At 42.1% G+C, this 12,803-nt stretch overlaps 1 protein-coding gene across 5 annotated transcripts in view; it reads right to left on the bottom strand.

The window, feature by feature from the left end:
• The window catches only part of LOC126409092 (adhesion G protein-coupled receptor L2-like), a 115,791-nt gene that overhangs the window by 61,298 nt on the left and 41,690 nt on the right, over positions 1 to 12,803 (bottom strand). For all 5 annotated transcript variants that reach the window (XM_050075003.1, XM_050075006.1, XM_050075007.1 and 2 more), the window contains exon 3: positions 7,820 to 8,033. In XM_050075003.1, coding sequence (XP_049930960.1) covers positions 7,820 to 8,033 — 214 coding nt within the window. The remainder of the gene's footprint in view (positions 1 to 7,819; positions 8,034 to 12,803) is intronic.

Raw genomic sequence — 12,803 nt, 5'->3', positions numbered from 1 at the left:
GGAATTAGCGATGGTATTTCCTTTAAAAAAAAGGGAAGACATTCATTAAATCACACACAGGGGACAGGTGGCGGTGACATGCGAGTGGACAGGAATGGCGAGCACTGGTGAAACGGAGCCACTCCTCTGCATGTACGCGACAAACATGATGTGAATGTGCCATTTTGATGAGAGGTTATTTGCCCTCCAGTTAGGGCTGGGCAATATATCAATGTTAGAATGTTATATGAGTCTAGATAGCATCTAAGATTTTGGATTTCCTATTGTGAGTGTTGTCTTTTCCTGGTTTTAAAAGCTGCATTACAGTACAGTGATGGAATTTTCTGAACTTACCAGACTCAGGGTTCCCACACATTTTTAACAATGAATTTTACATGCTATTTTAGCCCATTTCCTTGACGTTATTGAAGCAGTTTAAAATGGGTGGGCCTTATGCAGCGATACAGCCATAGATAATTAAATATGTACCTCCCAGACATTTGTGGATCAGCAAACTGCTAGCATTGCTTACTTTACTTGCTCAAAAGACATTCCTGCTACCAACTAGCTGTATATGCCAAAAGACCAGACCGGCACATATGGTTACTTTGCAAAATGTCAGTGTTGCTGTTCTGGAGATAGAAAACCACAGAATCTGTAGATGTCAATGCAATTTGATGATTATAATTTTGACAAGTTTGTATGAATTTACTTCTTGTTAAACGAATGTTTGTTTTATTGACATGTCTAATCCCTATTTTGCGACTTTGCCTCAACCTGAGCGTATGCTATACCTTAATATGTGATGGTTGATCGCCATCATATCCTTTTCAGTTTATTATCTGGACATCTATAAATGTCTAGATATCCGGATCACAATGCCTAGCAATTCAATCGCATATGTATGTTTTATTGAATCCCCAGGTATTGTGAGGCTGAAGCCCCATTTCCACCGAACACTTTTGGTATGGTACCTTTGGAGCCAAGAGTAACCCTTCAGACATGGTACCTAGACCCTAGCGTTTCCACCGCAAACAGTTCCCTTAAATGTGGGCGGGGTTGTTGTCACTCACTGCTCCGTCCAGCATTCACTGTATTTCCTCATCACCAGTGACACAGAAGTTTGCCCCTCGTTTATCGTCCACAGAACTGAGTACACGCTGACATTTTTGGAACAAAATAAAACAGGCTGCAGTGAGAGTCTCTCTCCATGGGATATTTAAAAATAGCGGGTTTGTGCATTTAGTCCTTCTAAGACAAGCTCGGGGGTTTAGTGTTGCTGTAGCCCACAGGAACGACGCTCCATAATGCTTCTTTTTTCTCCGAGAGAGGATTAGAATATATGCAGCTCACATAACCCAGACGAAATTAATATATATTAACACTTGAAGATCCACTCTTTACTAAAAGTGTATGTCATATAAAAACTAAAGTGATGGTCAAAGTTGTCACGGTGAAACTTTAGGTGTGCTGATGAATTCACGTCGTCATCTCATGTATAGAGTAACAACCTTAAAAGTTGTCGGCAGGCGGCCCAGTGAATTTAGTTTTTAGTTTGCTGCTGCAAGAGGCAGCAAAACATCCTTTCATTTTACAGTTACAATCTACTAATAAAACTCTCCACAGTATGAACAGTGGTTACATGAGCCTCAAAACCAGACACAACTCAGCCCTGAGCAGAGTGACCGTCCTCTACTGACCAATCAGACTGCAGTGTTCACAGCTCCACCTGTTAGTACCAGATCTGTGTGCTAGGTACCCCAACAGAGGGGGGACCAAAAATGGGGACGGTACAGAACGGTCCCATTGGTACCATCAACAACTTTTCACAGTGGAAACGGGGCCTAAGTGTCACCTGTAAATAACAAACCTGTTAATACCCAACTATTTAATCTATAGGCTGAGATGTTGGAGACAGTGTGATGCTGCTGAACTGTATAACTGTACTCCAGCAGCCTTCCACTCAAGTCATCATTAGCTATCCATCAGTGGTAACTGTCACCAGCATCATTTAGTGATTTACTTGCGTGACAGTGAATATTCAGTGTATTAAATGCCTCACATCTCAGTGTGAAAGCCTTGGTTAACTGGCCACACAACAGCTTTTCGACATCTTCCAGTTTCTCCCCTTATGCAACAGAGAGTTTCTTTCCCCCAAAAGGGGACACGGCCTTGACGATGATGCAATGCCGGTCTGGTCTTTGTGCATCACGTAATACTAGTGACATTCAACAGCAGCACTAGATTTTAAATTAGTAACAAGGGAACGTATGGAAAAGAGTTTTTTCTGATTTCGTAGCTATTCGTGGGAACCCTGCAGACTGTTCTAGCTGTTCTATTATTTGTCTTTAACCACTTAGTCATTATATCCATTTTAATGATGATTATTTATCAAAATTTTCATCTTGCAAATATTTTGTGAAAGCACTAATGGTCAACTCTACAATACTGTCACAATCTCAAGGTACTGGGTCAAAAATATTGTTATATTTGAACTGCTCCGTATCGCCCAGCCCTACCTCCAGTATGAAATAATGTCCCTCAGTGGGTTAACAGTCTGATGTGTGAACTGCAAAGTTTGTGTGTGTTTGCAGATGTTTCTGGGTGCTACAAAAGTTCAAGTATAGAGGGAGAGGGGGAAAAAAGAGAACAGCAGATGACTGAGTTTGTGTAAATACTGTATAGGGTGAAATTGGCTCCACTTCAATCAAGTTCTCTTGAGGCCGAGGGATTGAGAATAATGTCAGCAGTAACAGAGGCAAACAAGAAGAAATTGGCACCAATATAGGACATTCAACAATTTGCAAGCCTGAGATAAATATTTCAGAAGGTCAGTGGCAGTCATGCAAGTTGGACATACATTTCAACATTGGACATGACTTTCAGAGCATCGTTAGTAATTCAAGAGGCTTTCTGTTGCTGCAAAATGGGACTATGCTGCACAACAACCACACAAAGCCTTGACTCTGCACTTTTGGCTATGCGGGATGTTAAAGTCATGAATAAAAAGGTAAATGTATGTACATTAACCAGAAAGAGACTCTGCTTTTCAATCTGCACTTTAAATCCAGCTATGCATTTTCATAACAAAAGCCTTCCCCTTGAAACTAATGGATTATTAAACATTACATATGAATAAAAAGGCGCAAAGTCCATTATGAAGTTAACAAATAGCATCAGCTCAAACATCACTGACCGTACGGTGCCAGCTGCACTTAAGAGATTCACTTTTATGGCTCCACTGCAGTGAGAGCTGCCGAGAGGGACAGGGGTCACTGCATCCAAATGTGAGCTGACTGACGGCAGACGAGCGCTATAGAATCACTCCAAATATACCCAGAGATAGTCGATTTAATTCAGGGGTTTATAAGTCTGACTGACACCAGCTCTGAATAGCAGTACTTTCACTCAAGCACTCAACTTGTGTACAATTTTGAGATATTTGTCATTTACTTGTGAATTTCATTTTATGCTACTTTCTGCTTTTACTCCATTTCATTTTTTCAGAGGAAAATGATGTTATCTAGCCCACTGCATTTAAGTGCCAGGTATTGTAACTCTGCTGGTTACGATTTAACATACAAAACACATGATGAGCTAATTTAACATAATATATTTTTATGCTTTATCATAAAAAAATATGTATATTGAATAATATTTGCTCCACTTCCACTGCCTACAGCACTGAAATGTCACTTACATGCCGGTGCGTCAGTGATAATAATCCAATGACAAAATTCATGTAATAATATAGACTTTGAAAGGAGCCATTCAGCATCACGGTGGTTTTCAGGTCTTGCACTGCTTGTACGTACAAAAAGCAATGCATCACAATTTGTATATAAACCCAACCACAATAAATCACGTAATCAGGAAGGCTGCAATCACATAACCAATACGCTGATGGGAATAAAGAAGGAAGTCTGATAAAGAGCTAAAGTTCAAGAAAGGAAGCAGGTTAGGTTGGTGAATGTGGATGCAGATGGTGAATCAGGACAGTGTGAAACCAAGTTATCTTCGAGTTATTTTCATGTACGTTCTCATGTTTGTTTTCCCCCTGAACTTAACCTATGTCATTTTACTTTCCTAAACTTCATCTATGTGATTTTGCGTTAAGTATGTAACATCATTCGTTAAGTATGTAACATCATTCGCTAACGAACCGTTTTTCGGGGATAGGTTGTTGTTTTAATTTTTGATACTACAGTACACTGTTAGCTCCGCCAAGGAGGTTATGTTTTCGCTGGCGTTTGTCTGTTTGTCTGAACAATAACGCAAAAAGTTCTGAACAGATTTTGATGAAATTTTCAGGAAAGGTTGATAAAATTTGGTGATCGGTTCAAGCTAAGTGGATAAAATAATAAAATGGCGGGAAATCCGAGCTGCTTGGCGGAGGTCTGCGCTCTCCGAGTGCTTTTCTAGTTAATACTTCTTGCTGTTTTAACTTAAACACACAATTTTGCTGTAATTACAAACACAACATTGACATATTCAGATAATATGGCTAATGTATTTGCAAACAATTACCTACTTACATAGCCAGAAGATATGGAGCAACCTTAGCATTCATTTTGATTTGTGTTTTTACTGATGAATTTAAGTCCAATATTCACATTGCTTTTTGCTCTGTTTTGGTCTCCACCACAAAGAAAAATATCTGGCTCCTCAGCTGCTAAATGCTCCGCTATGTTCACCAGCTGGTAAACTCTGTCTGATGTTGCTGGACTGGTGCAGAGCAGGTAACGCACAGTCAGTTTATCAGAGCTCTCTCACTAAAACAGACACCTGCTTTAGCTGAGTCTAATGAGAGCTGTGAAACTGAACCAAAACATTAAAGTTGCAAGACAGAAAACCAAAATAATGAGCTGGAGGATGTTAAAGCTGAGGGGAACTGCAGATGAGAGTGACTAAATGACTCTCTGTGTGTCTGTCATTACAGATGACGCACATGCATATTAGACGAGGTTATTTGATCCATTGTTAATATAAAAATGTAGGCACATTCAAAGGAAGAGCGCACGCCAAAATCAAAAATACATTTTTGTCCTTTTACCTGTGGTTCTTTTTATCAATCTGGATTGTTTTGCAGAGTGTTGGTGATATAATCCGTAGGGATGTCTAACTACTCTTGAATATAATGAAACTAGAAAAGCGCCAAAAAATCAAAATTTGAAAAACTCAACATCGATGTCTCTTTCCAGAAATCATGACCTGGTTACTCAAGATAATCCACAGACCTTGTTGTGAGCAGTTTCATGTAGGAACTATTTTCTTTCTCCCGAACTACACCCACCAACCGTATCACCGTGCAGACTAAATCGTGTCTCTATTGCTAACTCAGCTAGCACCACTGAGATCGCTAACGTTACAGCTCAGTCAGGGAGGACGCCATTAATGTTTACATCTCACGCTGTCATGAGCACGAACCTCTTCCATGAGTGAATCCATGTTTCTTTCTGCTGGCGGGAGTAGTTCGGTGAAAAAAATAGTTCCTACATAAAACTGCTTGCAACAATGTCTGGGGATTATTTGCAGTAACCAATGATTTCTTGAAAGAAACACTGTAATTGTATTCTTAAGTGTTTTTTCCTGGCACTTTGAGCACCACACGCCAAGCGCTATCTAGTTCCATTATATTGGAGAGAAGGGAGACATCTCTACTGCCGATATCCCCAACACTGAACAACTCACACTAAAACAATCTAGACTGATAAACAGCACTACAGGTCAGGAGAAAAATATGTATTTGTGATTTTGGGGTGAACTGTCCCTTTAAGTAAAAAATCGTAATACTTCTTCCACCACTGCTAATTTCTTTCCCATTGTAGGAATTCACTCTAGCATTTCTTGGACTGCAATTTTTAGATCCTTTGGAAAAAAGGGGGGGTTTGTTGCTAAGCATTTAGACACGCTTCCTCTGTTTTAAACTGCCGCTGAAATCGCTGCATGTAATCTCTATTGCACTGAGCACAATCTCATGGCAGTAAAGTGTTTGAATCCTGCTTGCTTTCTGTCTGAGCGCTGCACCTCTGACCAGGGAAAACATTTATTGTGTTAGTCTCACAGGGTCAGAGAATGGGTGGCCAATGAAACGAGGTAATGTAAGTCAGCAAAACAGCCTTATTTAGATTAGCTTCTTGTGTGCAAATAGTTTTTGAACTTATGGTGGTAGAAAACAGAGAGATGGAGGAAACAAAGCTGCTAGAGAGAGAGGTCGGACATATCGTCCATTTACAGTACAGCTCTGAGAGAACCATCGCCTGAATATTAAACAGGCCCTGTTACCTGAGTTTCCATCAGTTTCTTTATACATTTTTCATCCAGCAACTTATTTTTTTTTCATCAACAACCAAACATTTTACTTGACAAAACACTTTGATGTAGATGTCGTTGAAAATCAAGCCATTTGCTTCTTGTCTAGTTGCTTTTGTTGTGGCTGCTGATGAATACTTTTCGACGCAATTTCCAAACCAACAAAACTGCCACTCTGTGCGGCAGACTTCCCACTGTTTCTATCTTCCCAATCTTGTTTAATATGTTTGTTTATCTGTCTGCCGTGCTATTGCCTTTTGTTAATCTTCCCCAACACTGGCAGGGAGTTGTGTCTTAATGTAGCGCCGTTTAAACATCCTCCTTGTTTTAGTGTATTGCAGACTGAAGGAGGACTGATTAGGGTCTCCCGAAGCTTTGTGACTGCTTTAACATCCCTGGTTATCGCATCAACCTTAATTACGGTCAGGAGCCCATTTCCTCTGATCTGAATCATTAGAATAATTCTGGTGAAGGGCTTGTGGTGCGGAGTTGTCTCAAAGCTTTCGCTCGCACACTGCCTCCAGGGAATCTTCCATGGAGATAAGTTTGAAGTGCAGCTCCAGCAAGGGAGAGTCTGACTTGTCAACAGATGTGGTGCACAGTGTAGCAGGTTGCAGTCAAACCAAGGGGCATGGACACTGTCAGCGATGTTTTACTGTATAAGAGTACAGGGACTTGGCTGCAAATGTAGAAAGACAGAGTAAAGACAGTAGCACTTGTTCTATTCCTGAGCTATTCTGTTGTGCTGCATCTCATGGGAGTAAATACAGAAGTGAATGAGGGAAAAGACCCAGAGGAGCGAGATGGTGGGCGATGATGCTCAGAAGCTAGCCTAAGGGGGGCCAGGTTAGGACAGAGCAGTGCATTAGAAGATGAACTGTGCTGGTTACTATTTATGAATAGTTCATCCAGTGCCCTTTAAAAATACACACACCTCTAGGGGTAGGCAGCAGTTGAGTTGAAGTGTTGCTGTGCTGTCGTTTGACAGCAAAGCAGCATCCTGCGAGAGGGTAAACGGGATAAAAGGCACGATGATGGGCACTGCTCGCTACCTGAGGCACAGCCACTTCAATGCAGTACAAGTGTTTGAACAAAGCAAGCCCAATGTTCCAGATAGGGAATTAAGAGGGTGTTCGTGTGACTCGCAGTCTCTCTGAGCTACACTGATTATGACTCAAACAGCAGCAACAACGCGCAGCTGGTGTGAAGAGCTCCGCCACACGGATGTCAATTTCTGCCTGTCAAGAATTAATCTGCGCCCCAGTTTTCTGAATGTTAAAATGCCACCTACATAATCTAGTCAATGAGGGAATAAAGAAAAATTTAAAAGGTGTGAGATGTTGATTAATTGTCCGGTATGTAGGTGGCTGCACGAGCAGGGTGATAATTTAAACGTTTCCTTTGTGTGCAGACATGTTAGGCGCAGAGGGAGGAAGAGGGAAAAAAAAAAAAAAAAGAGAGAGTCCGTACTTTGCCAGCTCCTGGTTATGTTTGTGAAATAAGATCCCTCCTCTCCCCAGCGTTTTACCTTTGTGATATAATCTTGTAGGCATCGGGGAGGTAGCAGTTGACGTTCTCCATCTGGAATGGGTCAGCGTCACAGATCTTGTCGTCGGTTCGGCCGTAGTTGGCCGTCTCGATCATAATGACATCACTCCCCGGGCAGCGGAGATCAATTGCATATCCTTCACATGAGAGCTCCCTCCTGACCAGCCCGAAAGGCAAGGCTGCACGGCTGAACCCTGACAGAGACACAGAGACAGGGACTTTAGTCAAATCATAAAACTAATGAGTTAAAAGGATCACTGCTTCAATACAATAAAGACCACACATCATGCAGTTAAAAATCCACTGGCACAAAATAAATAGGCAACAGCAGTCCAATGTTTACCACAGTTTTAAACAGACGGGCCATTACACGCGATACAGGAATGGAGAAAGACGAAACAATTCATCTCTCCATCTCTCTGTGGTCTTGGATGTTGGCTAAGACATCAAATCTAAGTCATCGGAGACCAATGGTAACCTCATAAATTCTTGAGCAAACACAAAGGCTACAGAGCATCAGGAAGGCCTCCACCTAGAGAACATCCACCACGGAGCCAAACCTATCTGGACCGAGAATAGTTTGTTTTACAGTCGTACAAGCCCCCTCATTTGTTTCTTTTGCTTTACTTGCTCACAAGACAGATAGAGAAAAAAGGCAGAATCCCGGCAGAATGGAGTGTAATACAATCCATTTTACAGTGTCGGCGATCGAAGAGTCTGGAGTCCACACAGGAGGAAAAATCCATACATGGAACACAGCAGATGGGAGCACAGCCAAATAGCTCTACTTTGGGGGAAAATTAACTATTTCACTCTAATATGTCCCCCACTCCTTCAGCAAATTGCAATGAAATAGGTTATTCCTTTGTATTTCCTTTCTCTAAGTAATGAAATGTCATGTCACAAATAGGGTGGAACAGATATGCAGATCTGCAAGGAGAGAGAGAAGCAATAAAAAAAAAAAGGAAGAAAGAAATCCATTATCCGGGGCTGAAATGATCCAAAGTTAAAAAAAAATTGTCTGCAAGTCTGCAATTGTGAAAAAACAATTAGGTAAAATCTAAGTAGAACATGCAAATGTGTTCCATTTAAGAAGTGCAAGCAGAGCACTGCATGAACTGTCAATAATCGGCGTTGTTTGCAGCAATAGTGGGTCCCCGAGGGGGCAGCTACCATTTGTATTTTCTGCACTTCTCTCTCCTAATTAGCCCTCCTTTCAGCCTGTTGCCTTTTCCATGCTCCCATTGGCTCCCGAGCATTGTCATGTACTAACACTTACCACCTCGGGTTCATTTTGCCCCCTCACTCTAATTATCCTCACACTTCTGACAGTCAGGGCCTGACGCAATTAGCATTGTTTGAACTGCTCAAAGTTGAAGTGGTTCCGGCTTGAAATTCCTACCCTGAAACCCCCCGACCCACATGTCTGCTAGTCATTTCAGCCTGCTGCGCCTGGCTCACTTATAATGATATTCTATGTCAGTCTGCACATGTCACACTAGCAAACAGAAAAAATGGGGAGAAAACACAGACATCTGTGAAACATTGTTGAGAATATAATGTTGAAGTCATCCCATATTAGGAGAAACTTCTGCACGCAGTAGTAGTGGTAGCAGTATAACAAAATATGAAACTAATGGTATAAATTCTCTGGCATTCGGCCACTAGACATTTCATTATAGTGCCATGATCTGTCTAATGGCCAGTAGATTCTGCTTAGCTGGACTGTTTATCACCTCATTAGGAGACGTCAGTGTAGCCGAACCATAAGTGGAGGGCTGTGGGGTCACTCCATCTATTCCAATAACCACTACAATTACCCAAACCTTTCAGAAAACCTGTCCAGAATGGCGGATGATAAAACACAGAGTGAAGTCGCCGGCTTTACTGCGAAGACTAATGATCGTCCCGCCTGCCATTCCTCATGGAAGGAGTGACGGGTTTATCACGGCAGCCACAGACAGCAGACAGAAAGAATGCATTTCATGGGGTTTTAAAATTCTGAGCGGAGAGACCGTCTTTCGGCTAAAACACCCTCACGGACACACACATGCACACGCCATCTGCCTTCGTAACCTCCTTTTCACTGGCTGTCCACCGGCGACTGACCATCTATCAGACCACTATGGCATGATGGCATGCTGCTGTCAACACAAGCCTGGCGATTGATTGGGCCTGTGCCTCGCCAGCCTCCTCCTCCCTGCCCGTATAGATCTCTCTGGTCATAGGCTAACACTGCATCAATTAGGGGGAGTATCTAGACTGTACTGGCGGCCTAAAGAACAAATTGCTTCTTCTCCAAACTGCGGATAGTCTCGGCCTCATTAATGACTGTCTTGTCAACTTGTAATTGGGCAAGTAATGACAAATCTGTCTAAAAAGTTAAAATACATATAAAGGAGCTTTTTTGCTCTGTAGGAGGAGAGCTGAATTTAAGGGAATGTATTTTTGGTCGACTTAACTGGATGTTGCTTAAGATCTTCGGATTTAAGCACAGCTAAGAAATGAAAACCTTGTGACAACAAAGGTTTCTGGATGTAGGTATTCTTCCGTGTTGATTTTCTTGGTTTAAACAAGTTTTGCGAGATTTTGGAAAGAGAGGAGGATTGTTTGTGTGCACAAATGTCAATGTCTTAGGGAGGTATGAAAAGCTTTTCATCTCGCGTTCTGTGCTTTGTTTGACTGCTCGACTTTGCAGCAGTTGAAGACTGCGACAGAAGGGCACCAGCTGCAGGGAAAACGGTGTCAAGAAAACTGCAGGAAAAAATCCATAACACGATCCCTGCGTGTGTGTAAAAAAAGGGGAAGGAAGAGAATGGCCTGCTCTCTCTGTGTCTGTACCTTAGATTAACATTAAATCACAAAATCAGTGAGGGAATTGAATAATGCTTTATATCACCATTTAGTCCAATTGCCATGGTAACCACTCTGACTTAGCCATAATTGGCTGTGATCCCCATTCCTGGCCTTGTTGACACGAAGCCTTATCATGCATTCTGGTCAGTGAGTGACTGTGAGGAAAGTAGCTTTTCAGATTCCTCCCCCTGACCTGCCTGCTAAGCCGTCTATTGAGCTCAAGAGAGCAAAGCAAGAGCCCAGGACTGCTTCTCAATATGTTGCATTCTGGGAGTTTCTCTTCTTCTCCAGTTGAAAGCCTATAATTCACTGGCGACAACTCCCCCCTTTCTCATAATACATATTTTGTTTTCTATCAACACCCTTGAAATTGGAAGTGGTACTGTGGCTCAGATGGGTGCACCCAAAACCATCCACAGAGTTACACTGGGTGGCTTTTAAAAACCCCTGAGATGAAACGAAAACATAATGGAGGTTTTGGTGTTGAGATATTGCCATTTGGCAACTGCGAGACCGTAACACACATGTTGAGGTTCATCTTTGCTGCTGCGTGCGTTAGCAGTCGTGAACGACCTTTAACCTGACAAACTCCACTCCGTCAGGGCATCAGACAGTGGGAGAAAGAACTGGAGGAATGTTTGATCAGTCCTAAAGAAAGAAAAAAAAAACTAGGCCATTTTTTGGGAGGGTAGACAGAGTGGCGAGGGCTGGCACAGACAGAGAGCAAAGGCGTTGGTTGACGCTTGTCATCCTCCATTAAGGTTTCTTTGATTGGCCTTTGTGGTCCTGGAAACGGCAAACAGCTGCATGCAAATGGCCCTGTTTCCCCAAGGCTGGCCCCCATTGTTCTGGGCTTGGGTTTGACAGGGACGCTTTCTCTCCAGCATAAAGGAGGGTGTAGCCTTTAGTCAAATAAGAGTGCCCCCACCGTGGTCACAGCAGGAGTACTTCAAGATTGTTTGTCTTTTTATGTTGTTTTATTCCTGATATTACTGGTAGCCAACATCTTTGGAAGAAAGCGCAGATCTTAGAGTCAAGCTTTTCCTCCAACAGCGGGGGATGCCTCCGTAATCCAATATCCGGAGCGACAGAGTGGTCTTACAGCATGTTTTGCTCTAGTGGACATTTTCAATGGGAATTCATAAAGTAGGATAAAAAAGTGAAAAACATATTTGAATTTGTAATATACGGGAACAAAGCATCATCAATATTTTGCTTCTTTTTTCCAACCCCTTTGTTCTTTATTGCAGTATTTCTAATGTGCTCAGAGGAACTTTTTGATTTCTAGCCAAGGAATAAAATTAGCTTAACAAAAAAAATCAAGAGACCACTGTGGTAAACCTTTCATGTATTACATAAAACAACAGTAAACTTCACTGTCCATGCACATGCCTCTCTACTAATTGAGCTTGCACTGTACAAAGACAACACTTCAAATTTCCATTCCCACATCCCCTAAATTTGTAAAGCATCCGGTGTTGCTGCCTAAAATTCACAAATGCAGGACATGACCGCCCATCAGAACTGAGAGGCACACAGGACCGAGGTGGGAGATGAGAAAGGAGATTTGGGATTCACAAAACAACACCTGCTTTTCAAATACAGACAACACCCTGAGAACTCCTCACTCTGCCACAACGGCTCATATTTCATTTCAGCCGTCGAATTGCGGTGAAACACTGAAAATCTAGTTGGACATATGGCCCCATTTCCCATGACACTTTAGTCCCCTCTCTAGTCCACCTTGCTGGGAATTGTTTCCAAAGACGGTGTCAGACAAGACCACAAACCCCGGGGCTACACCCGCCTTTCCCAGACAACTGCTATCAGACACTCTTGATTCCGATATAAGTATTCTAAAATAGAAACTGGCAATATAGGAGTCACATAGATAGAGTCCATTTGTGGTTAGATGAAGCGCTCTGAGTCATATCTCTTTTCTCCTTCTCGTGATACATGAATTCAGTGTAGCCACTTCAAATTCCAAAGCCATCATTTGTATTCATGGCCATGGCCTTTTGTCTAATTCCTCTCCTGAATGTTTCTTGACTTACCAAAAAAAAAAAAAAAACAGTAGGTGGGAGGAGAGAATCACATGCTCCATGTTG

This window comes from Epinephelus moara, chromosome 21 (assembly GCF_006386435.1).
Source record: "Epinephelus moara isolate mb chromosome 21, YSFRI_EMoa_1.0, whole genome shotgun sequence".
Lineage (NCBI taxonomy): Eukaryota > Metazoa > Chordata > Actinopteri > Perciformes > Serranidae > Epinephelus > Epinephelus moara.
The sequence above is the reverse complement of the archived record's forward strand: the minus strand, read 5'-3'. Positions and strand labels throughout refer to the sequence as shown.